Source organism: Micrasema longulum, unplaced genomic scaffold (assembly GCF_059751315.1).
Source record: "Micrasema longulum isolate JH-2025_06_02 unplaced genomic scaffold, ASM5975131v1 h1tg000342l, whole genome shotgun sequence".
Lineage (NCBI taxonomy): Eukaryota > Metazoa > Arthropoda > Insecta > Trichoptera > Brachycentridae > Micrasema > Micrasema longulum.
In genome coordinates this window covers 27030-49613 of record NW_028277545.1, presented here as the reverse complement: position 1 = coordinate 49613, position 22584 = coordinate 27030, and the positions used below count along the sequence as shown (strand labels likewise).

The following is a 22584-nucleotide window of genomic DNA, read 5'->3' as shown; positions in this document are numbered from 1 at the left end:
GTTTTGAAATAACAATTTCAATTTGTTTACTACCTCGTGCTTACGCTATTTACTTTAAATACATTTATGTTACTCAGTTACGTCTTCGATATATTCATTAATATTATAATAACATATTGGTATTAAAAACACTTTTAGCACTGTTGTAAACACTTCGATACAATGTAATTAATGTATTAGTTTTGGTAGCTTATTATACGAAATGAACTTTTAAGATCATGCATATTGACCCTCTTCTAAAGAATAAGTTTTTACTAATGTAATTTTTTATTTATCTAGTGATTTTACTTAAATGTTCACGGTTAAAACACTATATTGCTCACTTGTTCGGCCTCTTTTAGAATATGCATACGTAATCTGGTCTTCTTTATGTGTAAGCCGGATAAATCATAATCGAATCGGTGCAACATTGTTTGCTAAGAAAAGTAGCATGGATGATTGGCCTCGAGAGGGGAGATTACACTTACAGAGGAATGGAGTCAATGTTAAAAATCTCAAGTCTACAAAAACGTGGAAATAACATTGGCTCCCTATTAATGTTTAATTTACTGAATGGCTTAATTAATGTACCATCGTTACTGGAACAAGTGGCATTCAATGTTCCGATCCGCCGGTTGCGAAATAATAATGTGCAGTTCCTTGATCAACACAGCACAAACTATGGCTTGCATGCACCAATTAACGGATTGTGTCGTATTGTAAACTCGAGACAAGATCTGGACTTTTTTGGTGTAAGTTTTTTATAGATTTAAAATATCACTAAGATAGACTGGATCTTGTCTTGAGGTAGTAATTTATTTATTTTTTTCCTATCTTTAATTTTATTTAGTTATATTTTATTTTATTAGAACCTGAATTTGTTATTAGAAATCGTATGTACCATTGTGAGAATAGACTGCATAAGTCCGTCAAATAAATAAATATATAAATTTCCTTTTATTTCTGGTGATACGAAGGCGACTTTTTTCTGTTCAATCTGATAAATAAAATAACACACAATTGTTTTTTCCACAGGTGTCCCCTGGATTAGGGGTAGTTCCAGCATTAGTGGCTAAAAGTTCCATTTGTTACGACCCTATTATATACGTTGGAATGAACACTCAGGTAAAAATTATATTTTGTTTATTGATTTATATTCAGATATTACGATAAATGTATGTTTAACTTCAACCGGTACCTGAAATGACAACTAAATTATTTAATCTAACGATCTAGATAAAGTTGCAACTTGTTTTTTAATCAATGCCCTTTGCGCACATTTAATAATAATATCTAAATTCAACAATGTTCGTTGTTTTACGAAGGTTGTACAATAATATATAATGTACTTCATTTTGTTTGATTCTATGTATGATGTTATTATCAGGTAATCTAATTTATTCACGTGAATATGTTTTTAAGAAAATTCAGTCATGGGAATATAGTTCAAGGTTGATTATGAAAAAGTGCGTAATAACAAAAAAATGGAGTTGTAATATGAATAACCAATCCTTTATCATTAACATATTACAACAGAGATGAAGAACATTATATAGACGGTAATATTATATGTCCATGTACTTGTAATTTTCTCAAACTGAACGGTTTGGGTGGGTAGGAAGAAATTGCCTTAAGGCAATATACCCGCCCTTATATGTGTATAAATTGTTTATGTATACAAAGTGTAAAATAAATAAGTCTAGGCATCGACCTTTATTTATACGGGTGAGATTCATCTAATTTAATTATTTCACCAACCTACGTACTAGGCAACGCCTGAAAAATTTATTTTATTTTAATTTTCAGGTGTTGGCTAGTATGTAGGTTAAATAATTAAATTAAAAAAATCTCACCCGCATAAATCAAGGATTCAGTTCTTTAACTTCACAAACATCAACAGGTGAAAGAATTGAAGAAATTAAGATGTTTAAATTTGGGCAGAATGGTGAATGTTACACTGCGTGTAAAATGGCCACTTAAACCAGCCAACGTCAGGTCATAAGCCCTGTAGATGCCTAAACTTAGAAGATATTACCTTTGTCTAAAATATTCTTCATCTTCGTTGTAATACGTTAATATTAACAGTTCCTCGGGGAGTTAAATCCAGTCCTTGTCTTTTAAAATTAGGACAAACTCAAAATATTGTTGATAAATCCTTTAAATTTTTTTTTAACTTTCCTATATGTCTTTGTTTGAAAATAACATTTAGAAAATATGTTAAACAAATAGATCACTCGCTTTTTAATAAATCATGTTGATTTAATGCTATTTTATAGATTCATAAAATACATTGTTATTTTACACAAGTTAATTAATGAATACCGTTGTCAAGAACAATTAAGTTGGCGCTCGTTAGTCAAACAACGAACAATTCATTATTAAACATTCTTGGCTAACACACTCATAGCAAATGTTTGAATTGAAATTCTTCTTTTTTAGTGGCAAACATTTGAAGTTTGTTTAACTCGATGAATAACTTTTTGTTGCAGTTTCTAACTTCCTTCAAGCGCATGTTTGGATATGGAGACAAAGAAGACTCTATGCAAGAACGAGGACTAAATAATACTCTCATTTCTCCCACCAAAGCCGCTTCTCAATTCAATGAAAGTAATATTAAACTACAATATCTCAACCCAAATAATAACACCGTCGTCGCTGTTACAATTTACCAGGACGATGATTTTGATCCGAGAGATCGCGTGGACAATGCTACCGACGTAAAAATAAAAAAGAAACAGGACAAACTGAAAAAGAAAATAACCCTTACGGGAAGATTCAATCAAGATGAATCAACGGAACACTCATTAGATTCATACGTAAAGGATGGGAACGATTTGTTTCATTCGTGTTCAGCTAAAAAAGCAAATAAACATGTGTGTAATAAAATACCAAAAACAGGAAACAAAATTAGTATACCGTACATTTTAAGAGATACTGTGACCGCAGAATCAACAGATTCTATAAAGGATGACCCAAAAATACAAAGAGATGAAACGAAATTTCCTAATGGTCATAAGTATGAAGAAATATCTGAAAACAGCTCTTCGGGAAATTTAGGTAATGATTTTCACAGCAATGACATGCTTGTTAGTGGAAATAACAGAAATATCTTAAATGATAAAGGAACCGTCAACAACGCGATGAATTATTGGGACGATCCATCTTGGACCAATCTAGAGTTTTCTCACAGAGATCAATCCAATTTGTTGAGTTACTCTTCTTCATTTCTTAATGACAGCCCAGCATCAGCGAGAAGGAAATCTTTTACTAGCTCTCAATCGAAGTTCAAGCCTGACTCTGATATGAGGATAACCAAACACGGAAGGAGAAGAAAGTCATCATCAAGCAGCGTATTGGCGGGGCATACGAGGAAGCTATCAGCGGCTCTTCACGACAACAAAGGAAACATAGTCACGAGACTGATGGTAGATGAGAGAGAACGATCTAAGTTGATGTGTTTTGAAGAGACGAAGGCCATTGTTGGAGACCACAGGGAACAAGATGGGGAACAAATGTTGTAAATAGATCCAAGAACTGTTTAGTTTTTAATGGAGCTCATATTTTTTTATGCCATGTAAAAAACATAAAGTAAAACTTTCATTCAAAGGAGAAGTCCATTTTCGACTGACGCATGACGCGGCAAATATGAATAATATTTATGAAATTTGTAGGAAGATGCTGTAATAAGATCTATTTTAAACCCAATGCCAATTTAATGATAGACTTAATTTAATATTGTGGTTTATATTATACTTAATAAAAATACATATTTTAGGTTAAAATAAAATTGTTTTGTCGATGTTAATTGCATTAATTTTGTCTATAAACATTTAGTTTTGTATAATAGGAGAGTTTTAAAAATTATACTATAAAAAAGTAAAGTTTTAAGATAAATGCGAGTTATTTTTTGTTCCCTTCCTAATAATATTTTATTTTATTTATTCATATAAATACATATGAGCATATTTAAAAAAAAACGAATCCCTAACTTTACGAGGCCAAGAGCCGTGTGTTAAGTTGGGATTTTTTTTATTTCTCAATTTTTTATATGAGAGTTGCTTTATTGTAAAAATGTTAAATGTAAAAAAAATGTAAATGTAAAAAATTATTTACCTTGCTTATAAAACACAAGGTTTATATTTAAAGAAGTGGATTTTTCTGCAAATAAATTTCTTTAAATTTAACTAAACTGTTGGGATCAGGAGGAATATACTTATGTTGCCTAATCAGGAACTTCTCAGCATTTGCTCATGTGGAGAGGAAACCACTTAAAAAAACTTCAGGAGAAGCCGGCCTGTTGGCAGTAGTCAACAGGCCTTTCGTTCCACTTGAGGAGTGTTTAGCATTTTGTTCCCTACTTTCCTGAGTTGGGATACAACATAATGGAAAGTGGAAGTATGCACGTGATTAAAAAATATCAAAATTAAAAATTACTACATAAACATATATTTCAATAAACACCTGGACAACATGCTTAATGGTACTATATATAAATCTATGCAATGTCGAGGCGAGCAGCAGTCTCTTGCAATGGTCTCTTCCCTTAAACAAAATCCAATATTGTACACGTTTCCTGAAAGTGGTTTTCGTTTTGGAGAACGTAATATGTTCATGCAGGACATTGAACACTTTTGGGGCCACAAAAGAGAAATTTGTCTGAGGGAAAGTCGTACGTGTTTTTGGTATCAAATAATACGGAAATATCACGTACTACGAATACCGATAAAAAATTGATTTAGAATAACTAATTGTATTTTCAAAATCAATATGTATATTGCGGAGAAATGTTTTCATGTATAACTTTGAAAAAGAATATATAAAAAAATATGTCACTAGAAAAACGTGACGTGTTTGGAATTGATAGTTGTGACGTCAAGATTTGTAACGATGTTTTAAAAAAACTTGAATGCTTTAAAACAAAGTTGAAAATGAACATGAATCGTGACGTATTAGAGGCGTGGCTAATGCAATGATCGTTTTTGAGGGAATTTAAAATTACAAATTTAAAAACATTTTTATGCTACTAATAAGTAGCAAAACATTTTTTTTACTGGACAGTATTTCATTGACCCTCTTTACTGTAAAAATGTTTTAAAAAAACGTGATATTTCCCTATTCAAGTTACAGGAAAACCCACGTAAAAGCATTCTACTGGGATCTTATCCTGTAGCCACATGACCAGAAATGGGTCAATTACTAATTTTTTTTTTAAATGTCTAAAATCCAGTACCTTCATAAATTGAAACAATGTCTTATATGGAAAAGTAGGGGGACATCGAAGCATCACTCTATGTCAAATAAAAATCCGTTTAACATTACGGACCTTACTCACAAATCTGAGTTATTGGATTGTTTCTATAGACTACGGACTTTACCTAGTCCTTTTCGAAATAATCCAGCGGCATCAAATCACAGGATTACAATGAAAGCATCCACCCCTTTCCCGAAACTGTTCATAAAGACTTGAGTCTTTCTTCAGTTTCGCATATCAATATCAATTTATTTTTAAAAAAAACTAATTAAGCGAAAATTTAATATTTCTTTACAATCAAACCGCGAAAATAACAAAACAAATAAACTTTAAAAACTTTCATTGTACCCCTCACTGCAGTATTGTCAGTTTGTGATCAATCAAATACACATGGTCAGCACAATCATTTTTTTCTAATTTCCCAGTATTACAGTGGAGGAATACAGTGTTAGTTCCAAATTGAGACCGCGGCCGCACGCTCCAGATCCCGCATCGGAAAGGAAGAAGAACGTAGTAATACAAACAAATCAATCAAACGACACGAAACCCAAATACATATAGAAAACATTAGAATAATTTGCCCTAAACAACATGCACTCAATCAACAGAAGAAAAACAATACGTATCTATAACAAATCCCAGTGGAACATCAAATTATCAAGACACTACCGGCAAAATCCTAACACAGATCCTAACATCTCTATCGAACTCAGGTGAAGTTACTTTTCGTCGTAGTACTGAATTCCTCACAAAAACCATTTTCCTAATACCAATAGTCAATGCAAACAATCCTATGCAAAGACCTTAATCGTCCTAACAATCTCACAAACCTGAAAGCAGACGAAACGAGTCCTAGAGCATGGTCGGCGCGTGGTTCTCTTGAGTTAGTCTACTATTTAGATTTGTAATTTACCATTTCCCTTCTATGGGACAAGAACAACACAGACGGACAAGAGTTCAGTTCAGACAACCAATGCTAGTACCCAAGTATGCATCCTTTTATCTTAAACTGATTTAGTGAAATCACAGGATTGTGGATATCAATTAACTAGACCATTTTAGGAAATAATGCTGTCGCGCAGTAAACTCATGGTTGCACGAAGAGCACTGTACACTTGGCGAAGTAAACATATTTTTTAAAAATAAATTTCCAGAATTTGCAAGTGCTGCTCGAGTTTAAGGCGTTACATTATTAATTTATGTATTTTCACAGAGCAAAAATGTAGCTGTTGTCATTCGTTTGACAAAAGACAATATTACTAATCGACAAAACAAAAAATACCCATTACATGGATACTGTTAGATTAGAAGAACGAAGGCATAGCGCGCAGCTCTAGTTTTTGTATGTTCAATATACCATTTTTAGCAAAATTGAGTTATAAATACCAATATGTTTATTGTCTTATTACGCGTCCATGTGGCTAAAGAATTAATATTTTTTTCCATTATTAAATAGTATAAGTAAATAAATTTCAAGTTTTTTATCATGAAAATAAATTAATTTGATTATTAATTATCATGATTTTTACTATTTATATAAGTACCAAATCTGCCGGCGCACACCCTATGGCATATATAATATTGCAGTGGCGAATGGTTATTTTATTTACAGGTAAGCCATAAAAAAATATTATATATTTGTACCTACCTACATACGTAGAAGGTACATCAGTTTTCTTAAATCTTTTTTTAGATTTATTTTACTTACATATCTATTTACATAATTTTACAGTGTACATAACATTTCTTTTCAAATTCATCAAAACTTTTTTCATTCTTCATACATTCAGAGATCTCTTCAATGTAAATAATATATATACTATAAATTGATATTTTTCTGTGGTTCTGTGTGATACAACAACTCTCATCCATGAAATCAACTCAAACGTCGTAACTTCGTGATTTATTATATAATAAAGATATATTATTCATTACTTTAATTCATAACTTATTAAAAAATAGCACTAGGAATTCAGTCGATATTAGGTATTCAATTGAAGTGTCAACTGGCTGTATTGTTCTAAAAAAATGGTGCTTAAAACGGTCGCGTCGAGCGCCATATATGTCCTGCGATATGACGCATGAAAGTAATTATGGTCTTATGTCAAAAGTACAATTTTAAAGAAAGCCCTAGAGATACAATGTTTGAAATGCTGTTTTCCAAATCAAGAATCTTTAAATAATTTGTGTAATCTGCAAGTTTATTCTAGGAGAAAAAACCAGCACTGGGGTTAAGACATTCAAAATAAAGTATACTCATTTGTGTGAAAAAATAAGCTGGAATAATCGGCCAGTTTCTTGAATCACCGCAGGCCCTGGGCGCGCTTTATCAATGTAAATATTTATTATAGTATAAAAATACAAACGGTGGAAATGATTGAAAATAAATATGAATTATTTTTTTGTTCTTCTGTAAATAAAGTTACAGTTAAACATTATTATGGCCAGTCAAATAAGCTGCGCATAATCGCTTCTATACACGGTTCGCCTCTGATATATATAATTATTATTTCAATTATCAGTGGCGCCACAGACCTTTGTGCGCTCTGATCCAGATTATGTCTCCATTCCTCCCTACAACCCTGAGGCTCTTTTTCAGTCCGTCAGCGTCAGCTTAATTGTTCTCATGTCACTTTCCATATCATGCAGTCATCTTAATTAATTATATTTTAAATAATATTATAAAACAAAGAACACAAGACAGATTCCTGTCTTTTCCACGCCGACAACCCTCAGCAAATACGTGCCGTTTAATCTCTGAAGTTTTTTATTGTAAATTATCCCTTATTATCTGTGAAAGTAAATCTTCATCGCGTTTCATTTAATAATCATCACCTACATAACGAGGAAGTTCAGTGGTTGTTTAAAATGTTTATTTTATTTATAGACTATTAAACTGCGCTCAAAATTAGTTTTTAAAACTTTTCTGTATCGTATTATCAGCGCTATGATTTTTTGAATTTTTGTATTTGTGAAATTATCCCGCGTGTGACGACTAAAGATCTCTTCCGCTTCTTCCCGATCAATTCTACCGATTGGTCCGTTATCTTACCTTAAACCAGAAATATTTAACGACTATTATATCATTAGTTGATTCATATGAACTAGTCACATCGGTAAAAGTAATTCGTTTTAATTATTTTTTTCATACATTTTCAAGAAACATTGCCATTCAATTTAACGCCCTAATTTTTACCGCGGTCAAAGGTTGGAGCTCACTCAGCCGTAGATCGTATTAAAGTATTTGACGCTACACATATACCCTTTTCACACATGCCACGCCAATCCACCCGACCCAGTAATTTTACCGGATACATCCAAAAGTGTCACCTTTTGTAGGGTGTGTGTGTAGTTTTGTACGGTAAAATTACCGGGCCGGGTGGATTGACGTGGCATGTGTGAAAAGGGCCATACAGTAGTGGGCGGTATGCGCGCACTGATAGCTTCAGGGGTACGGCACGGCACGACACGCGAACAAACACTACTACTTAAAAAATAATTGTTATGTTTATGATAATTTGTATTTTCTTTTTATTTCTACTCATAATTGAACGTAGTTATGTAGAAAACAGCCAGCTATAGAAAAGTGAAACTGAGACAATAGCACTTTCATGAATAGTGTGATAATCAAATCTACACAACAGTTGGAATGTTTTTGACTTTGACAAATGATAAACAATGAATACTTTAGTTTTTTTTATAACTTGAACAAGAATCTCATTCTGTATTTGACCAGTTTTAATGATTTTTAAAATACCGTAAGATTTTCGTAGTGTTGTGGATGTTTTTTGCAAATTGAGAAATGCCGTTTTTGTGATCGACTCTATTTTCAGAAGGTGACTATTCAAGTTTTTTAAATGAAAGCGGTCTGGCTGTTTTTAGCAAAACATAGAATTGACCTTACCGCACTCGATAACACCAATATATCATTTTTTTCTAAATTATAGACTGGCTGCTTTCTGCATAACTACGTTCAATTTAAATCTGAAATATAAGCATAAGCATATCAAGTCTTGAAAAACGCAGATGCATTGCAGATATAATCTGCATGTATAAAATTATGAACTGTCTCATTGATGCCCCTGAAATTTTGCAAAAGATTCTTTTTAACGTTCCCACCCGTAGACTAAGAAATAATGAAATGCTTTTCCTCGGTCACTACAGGACCAATTATGGTGCACAGTCGCCTTTGCCCAGAATGATCAGGCGGGTGAACGATCATCAAGATCTTGATTATTATGGTGTAAGGATGTCTTTCTTTACAAATCAGCTAAAGAATCTGTATAGTTAGCCTATGCTTTTTACTTAATCTAAAAAATCTATCATCTGTCTTTGCTGCTTATTTCTGTTCCTTATATTTTTTTATTCCTTTGTAAAAATTTCTTTTAATTGTAATGTTTATAATGGACTTTGTCCGTAAATAAATAAATAATAATAATAATAATATTTTGGAATCCAAGATTTCAGATGTGACATTTTTGATAAAATTAATATTAGAACTAAAATCAAATCAGGATAATCTTCCAATGGGTTATTCTTCAACTATCCTATTTGTGTGTTAAATTCATATTTTAAAAAAGAACATGCTAGTAAACATATGTATTCTTTTTCTGTTGGCATAAACAGTATTTCTTTAGGTAACGTAAGATCTTTTTATCTCCTTCAGTATGAAAGTATACGTTTCATAGTCCAGTTTTCCAAAGTATTATTCTGAGAGATGAATGTATTTTTCTGAGAATGTTATCACTTCATTCATCGCAAAAGAGAACGATTTGCATTTGTACTACATTACAGGGAGACTCAGAGAATATTTTTACATAAAATATATTATTTATTTAACTTTTTGTTCATAATGTTATTTGTATATTGCCAAATGGCTATTTCTTCCAACCAACCAATAAAATAATAGTTTTATTTTTATAATTCAAGTTACAGAACATATTCAATAGAAAAGAAAGATTAAAAAGCTAAAGATATATAAAAATAGAAATAAACATATTTGTTTATAAATTACCATAAATCAAAACTATTACTCAATGGGAAAAAGGAAAAAAGAGGAAGGAGAAAAGGGGGAGAGATTAAGGAAGAGAAAGGAGATGTTTCTTCAGACGTGATTTAAACAGAGATAATGTAGTAACATCTTTGATGATGGATGGGAGATGATTTCAAAGTCGAGCTGCATGGACACTATATGAGTTAGAGCAGAAAGAGGAATTGTGGATGGGTATTAAGAGAGTACCTTAGAATTAGAACGAAGAGGTAAACCATGAACTGATAAACTTTGAAATTTTTCACTTTATTATCGTTGTCAATTTTATTAAAATACCTTAATATCAAGAGAGATTTTATTTTAATATACTTTAGACGCATGTTATCAGTAGCGTTACGTCATGTTAAGGTTAAGGTTTTCTGAAAAAAAAAAAGATTTTATGCTCTAGGAAATGGAAAGATTAATAATTGATTCCTGGTATTTAATACGTCCAATTATAATTGTTGCAATGTCCAATAACAATTGAACGTCACGACGTAACTGCATAATTATGTGGAAAGCAGCCAGCTATAGAAAAGCGAATCTGAGATAATAGCACTTTTGTGAAAAGAGTAAATAATTAAATATTCACAATAGTTGAAATGTTTTAGACTTTAACAAATAATAAACAATGCACACATAAGTTTTTTTTTAATACAAACAAGAATCAAATTTTATTTTTGACCGGTTTGAATGATGAAGTACCGTAAGATTTTTCTAGTGCTTTGGGTTTTTTTTTGAAAATTGAGAAATTTCGTATTTGTGATCGAAACCATTTTCAGAAGGTGATTAATACTATTTTTTTTTTGGATTGCGGTCTGGCTGTTAACTTTTTAAAATAAAAATGTAAATATCTTTAAAGAATATTCCATGCTTCCTGCAATCTTTATCAAGATTATGGCTATGCAAGCGGAAAACGGGTATTAAAATAACAGATATTCGACACTGAAAAAAGACATTACACGTTATGCTCAGTGTTAGGGCTTATATTATTTATCATGTACATAAATGACATCGGTGAATCTCTTAAATATTGTGAGATCCAACTTTTTTGCAGATGATGCACTGGTTTACATATCAGGAGATAATTATGATACAATGATAAATATGATAAATTACGATTTGGAAAATATATCAAAATAGTGAATAAATTAAAATTAAATATCTCAAAAACAAAATTTATGAATTTTGGGAGGAAAAATATACCCCAGGGATACAATATCAATATTGATAATTTAAATGTAAATTCTGTGAACGAAATAAAACATCTCGGGGTTTACTCGGATAGATATTTGAATTTCAAAACACATTTTATTTATTTATTTATTTATTAAATTTTTGTACATAATGTTATTTGTACATTGGCGGGCTTATTGCCAAATGGCAATTTCTTCCAACCAACCAATAAAATAAAAGTTTTATTTTTATAATTCAAGTTACAGAACATATTCAATAGAAAAAAAATAAAAAGTTACAAATATATAAAAATAGAAATAAACGTATTTGTTTATAAATTACCTTAAATCAAAACTATTACTTAATGGGGAAAAGGAAAAAGCGTAAAGAGGAAAAAGGAAAGGAGGAGAGATTGAGGAAGAGAAAGGAGATGTTTCTTCAGACGTGATTTAAACAGAGATAATGTAGTAACATCTTTGATGGTGGATGGGAGATGCTTCCACAGTCGAGCCGCATGGACACTATATGAGTTAGAGAAGAAAGAGGAATTGTGTATGGGTATTAAGAGAGTGCCTTGAGAATGAGAACGAAGAGGTAAACCATGAACTGATAAGCGTTGAAATCTTTCACACAGGTATATAGGAGCGTTAGGACTATGAAGTACATTGAACAGAAGTGAGAGGGAGTGATAGTCTCTCCGCTGTCTAATTTTGAGCCATTTCAGTTGCCTACGATAATCAGAAATGTGGTCATATTTCCTTAGACCAAAAATGTACCTTATGCATGTATTCTGAAGTCGTTCAAATTTATCGAGTTGCTCACAGCTTAAATCAGTCATGGAAACATCAGCGTAATCTAGAATGGGTAGTAGTAATGCTTGTACAAGAGTGCATTTAGTACTAATGGGTAAGAATTTTTGCAACCTTCTAAGTGAGTGTAGACTGAAAAATATTTTGCGGCTTAATTCATTAGTATGAGCTCGCCAGCAGAGATGTTCATCCATTAGTACTCCTAGATTTTTTACGGATTTCCTGTACTGAATATTGGTACCATTGACAATAAGAGGATTAAATGAAGGTATGTCTAGCTTACTAAGCAATCTTTGACTACCTAGATACATTCTCAATATGTAACAAAAAAATGCATTTATGGGAAGATTGCAAAATGTAATATATGTAAAAAGTAGTGTTCTTGTATATAAAACATTTATATGTTAACACATAAATTACTTTTCTTCTATTCTTATTTTATGTAATGAAGGAGAAATTAAAACTATACAAATTCTTCAAAATAAGGCGATGAGGATTATACTCAAAAGAAATATATATTCTTATGTAGAAATGATGCACAAGGAAACTGGCTTCCTCGCAGTAAAGCAGAAAATGAAATGTCATGTAGAAATTTTTATAAATAAAATAATTAAGGGGATGAATAAAATAAAAACCCCTCAAAATTTCATTGGGAGTACCACAAGGATCGGTTCTCGGACCGGTTTTGTTTATTATATACATAAATGATATTGTCGAAACATTAAAATATTCAAAAATAAGACTCTTTGCAGATGATGCCTTAATATATATATCGGGAGAAAATTATAAAACAATTATGGACAGACTAAATCATGATCTTAATAGTGTATCACTGTGGCTAAAAATTAATAAATTAAAATTAAATGTTACTAAAACTAAATATATGAATATAGGAAACAAAAGAATAGAAATTACACCATCAATTGTAATAGAAAATGAAAAACTTAATGAAGTCACTGAAATTAAATATTTAGGTATAATGTTGGATTCAAAACTTACATTTCACCAAAACGCTAAGATGGTAATAAATAAGATTGCAAAAAAAATATCAATTTTGGGAAGGATCAGAAGATTTATTGATAAGGACTCCTGCAAAACTATTTACAAAGCAATTATTGAACCACACGTTAACTACTGTAGTAGCATTTTATTTTTATCAAACAAAGAAAACATAGATAAACTAACTGTATTACAAAATAAAGCCTTTAGAATCATTTTGAAAAAAAAACAGATATACGAGGGTAAAGTCGATGGTAAATGAAATGAAATTATTAACATATAAACAAATAATATTTTACAATACAATGATATTTGTTCATAAAATTATAAACTCTAATAAAAAAACAGAATTTTGGAAAAAATTGATCGGAACCAGCATGAACACAATCACAATACTAGAGAAAAGAACAAAATTAGACTTCCATTTAGGAAAAAGGCAAAGTCACAAAATTCAATTTTATTTAAAGCAATTAAAAAGTATTACGAAATGGAAAAAAATATTTATGAAGAAAAAAACATATCAAAATTTAAAATAATGGTCAAGACATATGTGATAAACAATTTATAAATTTAATATATTTGCAATGTTATTATTAGAACACACATAACAATATGTACGATATGTGTGCCCTATTTTAAGATTTAAATTTAAAAAAAAATAAAACAATAATAAGATTTAACCAACAATGTCATACATATGAAACAAGGGATAAAAAAAAAAAAAGATTACCGGTGAGGAAAAAAACAGAATCTCAAAACTCATCATACAAGGGATTGAAGCTGTACGATGAGTTACCCAAAGGAATAAAGGAGATAGAAAAGATCAAAATATTTAAAAATTAATTTGAAAAAAATATGTTTTTGGGAAATTTTGGTAAAAAAATTGTAATGTTATTAAAAGTTTAAATAAGCTCTTAAGATGTTATGAACTAACTTAATAAAGCATAAATGAATAAATTATCCCATTTACAAAAGTCTTCATTCCTTATTCAAAACCCATGTAGGTAACTTCTCATAGCTCCGTGTCCAGTAAAGATTTGGTCATCTCGAAGGTAGTTTGGTTATGATGACTGAAGTTTGCTGCGTCTGTAAGCGTTGGGAAAAACATTTCAGTAATGTTGCCTATAAGAGAAGCGCTGATGATCCTCCTAAAGTTGCTGCGTATTTTGTTTAAAGCTTACGGGAAATTCTGAAAAATTTTGTCAACAATGTTTAAAGTATATTGAAATGTTTTCAGACAAATGTTGGATTCGATCTTTCTGGGAGTTTTAAAGATAAATATGTATTTTAACAGAGATAAAGAAAGTTTAAGACAATTAAATAAGGAATTCAACTCTCTACTTCATCTGCGTGAAAAATTTTAACGCTTTTTTACGCTCATGGCATCTCCCTAGTTTCCATCCATAACTCCTCCTTCTTCATGAATCGCTGCCATAGTTTTTGTTTGCTCGATAGACCATTTTGCAAATTTTGCAGGAGATATTTTTTTGTTTTTGAAGTCAAATAATTAAAATCAGTAGGTGAAAATTGGCACACAAAAAATGCTTAAAATACTATTTAATAACAAAAACAATATTTTTTAGCCACATAGTCGCGTAAAAAGATAGTGAAAATATTGGAATTCATAACTCAATTTTGCTAAAAATGGTATATTGAACATACCAGTGCCTCGATTATGAACGCTATTTTCATCTGTATATATCGAGATGGTATACTTAACTTCTGTACTATCTTACTTCGGTATGTTTTACCTACTTGTCATATCGACATCATATGATCGAAACAAGCCAATGGAATTACCGCAAACAATTAGTCCGCGTTCCTTACGTCATTAACATTTAAAATAATTCCCATTCATATTTTAAATAGGCTTCTGTAATAAAAAGTGCTCACTTCAAAGCGATTATAAACTCCAATATTGAACATTATTTTTGCATGACTTTTGGAAATCACCCAGACGGTACGATTAACGATCGTCTGTATATATCTACCGGTCGACTACAAAGCCGGCTCCTATAACGTCTCGATACATACACTCGGAAAGATAGTAAAACAGATGGAAAAAATAAAATAACTAAATTATTTTTTTAGAGTGGTAACTTTCTGACGCATATAATCTGTGTCTGGCGCCTAGATACTCTTATTTGTTGATAGGACAGAACCTAGCGACATTATTTTCACATCAAGGCGTTCATTTCATTAAAGTGACAGTTATGTCGGAATTTAATTCGACTTCAAAACTTACTTATTTCTGTCTTATATTTTCAATAGGCTTTTAAGAAAAAAAGTGCCAACCTCAAAACGATTAAAATTTTTAATAAATCATATTTAAAGGAAAAATTCCTCTGTGGGACAAAATTTTTGACTCTTTTAATGCGTAGATAAAAGTATCGAGGGGTTCGAGACTCGTCGGTATAAAACGATGTACTCACATCAACACTTGATGGTGGCGGTATCGGTACCTTGGTAGTCGGTCGGGAGACTTTTATCTTCAAATATGACGTCACACTGAAGCTATGTCATTTTAGAGTGTAGATGTGTGTACCGTGACGTACGCTTTCATTTGATTAATATCGATGTACCTACCCAAAACTTGAAGGTAGGGGGTTGGTAGTTTATCTTTATTATCGCCAGAGGGAATTTACCTTCAACTATACCGTCAAGGTGAAGGTATTACGTCTTTATTGTCCCATCATAATCGAGGCCCAAAACTCAGGCATCGAAATTAATTTACTGTCTATGCGCTTGATTGTAGAATCATCAATCTATTTACTATGAAAGATGATTCTACAGAAACTCTGTTTAAATTCCTCTGAACTCTGACGAAACATTTCCTACCTTTTTTAAAAAAATAAATTTGCGGCTAATTGTTACCAAAAGTATAAAGATATATATCTGGAATCCTATATATCTGGAATATATATATATATAATATATATCTGGAAGACTCATCATATTAATGAGGAAGTTAAGTGTCTTTTAAAAAAAAATGTTTGTTAATAGATCATTAAACTTTTTTTTACGTATCGTATTATCTGCGCTATGCGTTTTTTAAAGTTTTGTATTTCTGAAATAACCTGCGTGTGACGTCAGAAGTTGTTCTCTGTTAGTTCTCCCCATTAGTTCGTTCATAGTAAGCCAACCGAATATCCTTTACATCCCTCACAGCATTGGTTGGTTCATATAAACCAGAAACAAATTAGTAACTAAATAAGGTCACAGGTATATGGTGTATAATATATTTTTACTGTAAGTTATAAAAAAGGTGATATGTTATTGTTTCTAAAATAAATAAGCATATAAAAAAAATATTAGATGGCCTCCTTGTTGATGGCTATTTTATTTATTTATTTATTCATATAGAAATACATATGTATCATAAAAAACAAAAAATTCTATGAGGCCAAAAGCCCTGTGTTGAGTTGGAATTTAAAATTATCTCTTCAATCCGTGCCCCATGTCTGAGGATGGTGATTACGCTTGAATCCAGGCATGGCTCGTCTGTGAATAGTTTTCCTCCATCTGGAACGGTCTTGTGCTCTTCTATAGGCATTTGTCAGTGATGATTCTGATAACTCAGTGACTGTGCCGCTCCATCTTGTCGGTTGACGTCCACGCGACCTTGTCCCTTCGACACTTCCCAGGAGAATAGTTCTCTCCAAACTATCAGAATCTCCCCTGGAAATATGCCCAAAGAACTGCAGAATTCTTTTCTCGCACATGGATATCAGTCTTTCTCCTATGTCCAGTTCCTGGAGAATAGATGCATTCGTACGTCTGGCCGTCCACGGAATCCGCAGCACTCACCGCCAACACTACATCTCGAATGCTTCGATTTTTTTCTTTTCAGATTCCTTCAGTGTCCAACACTCCACTCCACACCGTTCATGAACACTGAGAAAACCAAGGCCTTCACCAGTCACTTTTTGATGTTAATGGTTATACTGCAATTCTTTCAGATTTTCACCAGCCGACTCATAGCACTTTTGGCAATACCAACACGTCGCCGTATTTCACCTTCACACCCACCGCCATCGCTAATGAGAGAACCTAGATAAATGAAATTGTTGACTCTTTCTAAGTTGCGCAGTAAGGATAATGGCGCTACTTTATTAACTCGATCAATGATCATAAGCTTAGTTTTGCTCATATTTATTGAGAGTCCCAGATCTGAACAAGCAGCATCTATTAAAATTATAAAAGAATACTAAAAATGAAAATCACTATCTATAAATATACATTTCAATAAACATCTGGACAACACACTAAATAGTAAATAAATCTAAAACTAAATCTAAAGCAATAGTCTCTTCCCTCAGGCAAAATCCAAGCTTGTACACTTCTCCTGAAAATGGCTTTCTTCTTGCCTTACGCACGATTTTCTGTTTTCGATTTCCGACGAGTCCACAAAAATAAAAAATATTATCCCATCGGAATTAAACTCTTGACTTCCGATACAAATGTATTTTTTACTTGAATCGTTCTGCGTCGCGTAATGTACCAATTTAAAAAAATCAAAACGAGATTTTTATTAAGCGTTGAAAAGCAAATAAATAACAAAAAAAAATATATTTGATTGACACTGTTGAGCCAGCCTGTACATTTTTCACGGTGCATTGTGCAGGCAGCTGGATTTAAAATATAAATTTTAAGCCTCCCCTTATTAAAATTCTGGTATCAGTTTTTATTTATTCTAACTGCTTTTCCATTAATTAAATATAAAAATATACGAGGTGAGCTTTTCATTGTCATTATTTTTTATAGAAATCTCATTTTTCTCATTTATAAAATGTGTAAATCTAAAGATTACTCGCCGAAATCTATGTAGATGAGAAGATGAGTAGGCAATGTAACCATTGATATATTTTATTTAAGCTTAGACTCAAAGCTCATAAACAAATTAAAGGGTACAGAATTTAAAGGATTGATGTCGATTTTTATGTGTTTCAAACTAATAATGGCATCTGACGGCAGTTCAAATTATCTAAATTTCGGTTGAATAAAATTTGACATTACGAGGATTGGCGGTGTAGGTATTTGAACATTGCTCTTTGCCTTCCCGATGCAGTGCAAAAAAGACAACTTCACGTCGAATTAATTGCACTTTGCTAAAATCACATAATTGAAATTTTGCTGTCCCGTTTTAAACACCCCAAAATTGAAACGATTTGGTTTTTTTTTTTAAGAAAGTGTATCTGAATGAAATTTTCTGGGTGGGTACCTTTCCATATTTATAATATTCCGTCTGTCCGAAGACGGCAGATAAAGCCCGGTGCTTTTTTGTGTTTTTGTAAAATCCTTACTAGGACTCCCTATGAGATTTATATTTATTTATAAATTTATTGCAAAAAAAATATTATACATACGTAATAACAGGGAATCTATGTAAAACCAATTAAAGTTAAATGAAAACGGAGTGTTCTCAGTTTATGATGTCTCCATTTAACATGGCACAGCCTGTTCTAAGATGGAAATTTTTTATCTTTAGAGTATGAGTAGTCCCATACTCATAAAACAATAACATAAAAAAGAAAAACTTAAACTACTTTATTATAAATGCCTAGCTAATCAAATGTAAGAAATTAAAAATCATTATTATACAAATATAAAGTATATATATGTGCCAAGAATACACGTTACTTAAACATAAATAATATAGTATAATATATAATAAAACAAATATAATAAAACAAATATAAAGCAATGAAATACATAAAAATATAAATAATATGTGTACCAATTATATAAAGTACTACGTTTATTGATTTACATATATTTTTCAAAAAAATCTCGCGCTTCACTATTTATATGTGTAGTTATTTTTATTTCTTATGGGAGCTCCCATAAGATACAATTTTAAAAAAAAAGCAAACGATAGAAGTACGTTAATGGTAAATATCTTGTGTGTAAAAAAATCACTGTTCTAGTGCCACAATCCGGGGAGAAAATACAAGAATACTTTTGTATAATGAAAAGTCAAACCGCGTTTTTTCTTAAGGTTCTATTTTCCAAGATACCTGAACAAGAAAAAAACACGGCACAGCGGATAAAAGATGAATATCAGTGAAATACTGGAAGAAAAGCGATAATCTAAAATTGATTGCTTAGGTGATGTTATGTATCCATTAACGCAAGTCAGTTTTGTTATAAGTTGATTTAAATGTCCAAGAGGTTTGAAAACATATAACGTTCGATGTTAAAATGTCTATTTTTGACATTCATTCTATATATCTTCCTTATGATACGTCTTCGTCTCTCTTAGGATACAAACGATCAAGATAATTCTCCTTGCGTTTTTATACGAGTATAATTATTGTTTTGAAACGTTTAAGCTGTGCTTTCCTACAAAACGGTGCCGTTATCTAGCGGACATTATATGCTGTGATGCGGCGGGCGTAAAAAGATGGCGTCTTAACTATGAATAATAGCTCAATCACAAATAACTATCGACGTGCTAATAAGTGACGTGATAACCATTTCTTACCACGGAACATCTGTGAACACCTAATACTAAATATTAAAATTTACGTTATGTTTGCGTTTACAAAATAAAAAAACGTCTCACGACGTATAACCATGCTGCGCAATCACATATTTGAATTTCACCGGTGTAAATATGGAAAATCTTCCAAAACTGCAATATTCATTTATTATTTATCATGCTATTTATTGTATTTAGCCGGTGGTTAACAAGCCAAATGTCAATAAAAGCGGTCACCATAGTAATTGTAATTAAATTTTCACTTTTTTGTATTTGATACTGCTTATTTTTTTGCAAATGCAATTTATTGAATTATTTTTCATAGTAAATTTAATATTTTATTTTGCTGTCTTTGTAGTCTGTTTATGTCATTTTGATTTCATGTTCCTCAAAGTATTTGCATGTAACATATTTTAGTTTTTACATAGGCTTTGTACATTTATTTTTTTTCGTTTTTGGAACAAAGTTTTTAATTTTTAAAAAAAGACTCGATAATTTCGCCACTTTGCTAATTAAATTGTTGCTATAAATTGTCCATGTCAATCGTCTGTCTATTGTTAGTCCTAAATATTAAACATGTTCAATTTCAGTTATTCGTTCATTATTTATGTAAGCATCTACTTTATGACATTTTTTTCTATATTCAAAATGGATAATATTGCATGAGAAGATGTATGAATGTGAAGGAAGCAAAGAAAGTGTGCCAGGACAGAGTGGTGTGGCGTTCTATCCTCTCTGCCTACCCCTCCGGGGAAATGGCGTGATGGTTAGTTAGTTAGTATAATATTGCCTTTTTTTTTCATTAAGTGTAAGTTAGTTTGTGTCTGTCCATTTAGTCAACATAGTAAGGTCTTCGTTTATGTCATTGTTTGTTAATACGTATGTTTGATTTTTATAGAATAGTCTAATGTCGTCGGCATACATAATATTTTTTCCTTTAAAATTGTACAGTGATAAGTCATTAATAAATAATAGTGGACCCAAAATAGATCCTTGTAGGACTCCAAAATTTACTGTTTGTATTTTACTTTTTTTTTTCATTTACAATGGTATACTGCTTCCGATTTGTTAAGTATGATTTTAACAGTTTACATTCTTGAGATTTTACTCCTATATCATTTTTTTATCATGATCTCAATATGTACCGTATCAAAAGTTTTTTAAAAATCTAATATTACATAGTCGGTTGATATAAAATATTTATTTTATCTTATGCCCAAAAATACTGGTTGCGTTGTATTTGTGGCCGCGTTATATTCGAGTTAATACGGTTTTTACAATCCTTCCTCATTTTAAAAAAGGCATTTGATTTTGCGCCTGTGAATAAACATTCTACAATATGCTAAGCAACTTGCAGGTATACTTTTCTAAGGCGCCCCTTGAAATGGTTATGTTTTTGCTAAATAATGCTTTGAGTGTGACAAAATATTTGAGAACTTTTTTTTTCATTGATGAACCAGTGTATATATAACGAATAAACTAAGGTAAAAAGCTTTCTCTGAGAAAATTGTCTTCTTACGTTCTTCTTCCTTTCCGAGGCGGGATCTGGAGCGTGCGGCCGCGGTCTCAATTTGGAAATAACACTATATTCCTTCACTGTCATACTGGGAAAAAAAAAGATGATTGTGCTGACCATTTGTATTTGATTGATCACAAATTGACAATATTGCAGTGAAGGGTACAATGAAAGCTTTTAAAGTTTCTTTGTTTTGTTTTTTCCGCGGTTTGATTGTAAAGTAATATTAAATTTTCGCTTAATCAGTTTATAAAAAAAAGATGTTGGTATGCGAAACTGAAGAAAGTCTCTTTATGAACGGTTTTGGAAAAAGGGTGGATGCTTTTATTTAACCTTTCAAAAATGGAAAAATTAGATTGATGGTGACAGAAAAATTGAAAGCAGTAAATGTTAATTCTAAATAACGTGGATCTGAAAATCTGATCCGGGTAAGTGAGTGGAGCTTTCAATGCAATATTACATGTTTTTAGACTAGCATCTGAAGCGTAAGGCTGATTACCTGATATTAATCCAACAAATGATCGATACATGCATTTAGTCGTATGTAGTGTTCTACGCACCATCGGGTGCGTACAGGGGTAGGGTGATGACATAATGTTTTATTTGCAGGTACTTTTACTCATTCATACGTTCCGCAATAAATTTAATAATAAATACATTTACGATGAAACAATTTTATCTTTAAAATATCGAAATGTAAATATAGAAAAAAAGATAATCAAAGACTCAGTTTGGAAAATAAAGATGGGAAAAGTAATGAACATTTGCCAAAGGATTAAATAAGAGATGCTTCCTTTGTAAGGATATCGGAAGGGAATCATATCGTTTCCAATCAAATGACAACAAAAGATTATGTCTATAAGTATATGTTATGTTGAAAAGGAAAAGGTTTGTTAATTATATTCATTTAATAAAAAATCATTTGTGTGTACGAACTATCATGAAAGGTAATTTAAATGTTTTTTTAATTAAAACAACATAATCATTTTTTTTTCTAAAAAGAGCAATGAAAATAATTTGACATACGAAATCAACTAATCTTAAGTTTATATCTGCACAATTATATGTAAGAAACAATATTTTATATTTTAGTTTTTTTTGTAAACAAGTACTGGATTTCACACTCTACATAGCAATAAAGAATAAAATATCAGAATAGAAAAAGAGGATATTTTAGAAAAGGTAATATAGACAGCGGAGAGACTATCACTCCCTCTCACTTCTGTTCACTGTACTTTATAGTCCATACTCAATTATATACCTCTGCAAAAAAAATTAACGCTGATAGGTTCATGGTTTACCTCTTCGTTCTAATTTTGATAGCACCCTCTTAATATACCAAAA

The 22584-nt window shown here is 31.3% G+C and overlaps 1 protein-coding gene across 2 annotated transcripts in view; it reads left to right on the top strand.

Annotated features, from left to right (window-relative positions):
• The window catches only part of LOC148282288 (uncharacterized), a 188239-nt gene extending 184613 nt beyond the window's left edge, over positions 1-3626 (top strand). For both annotated transcript variants that reach the window (XM_088225323.1, XM_088225324.1), the window contains 2 exons: positions 1015-1104; positions 2469-3626. In XM_088225323.1, coding sequence (XP_088081449.1) covers positions 1015-1104; positions 2469-3500 — 1122 coding nt within the window. In that variant the 3' untranslated portion in view covers positions 3501-3626. The remainder of the gene's footprint in view (positions 1-1014; positions 1105-2468) is intronic.
• The last annotated feature ends 18958 nt before the right edge of the window (positions 3627-22584 follow it).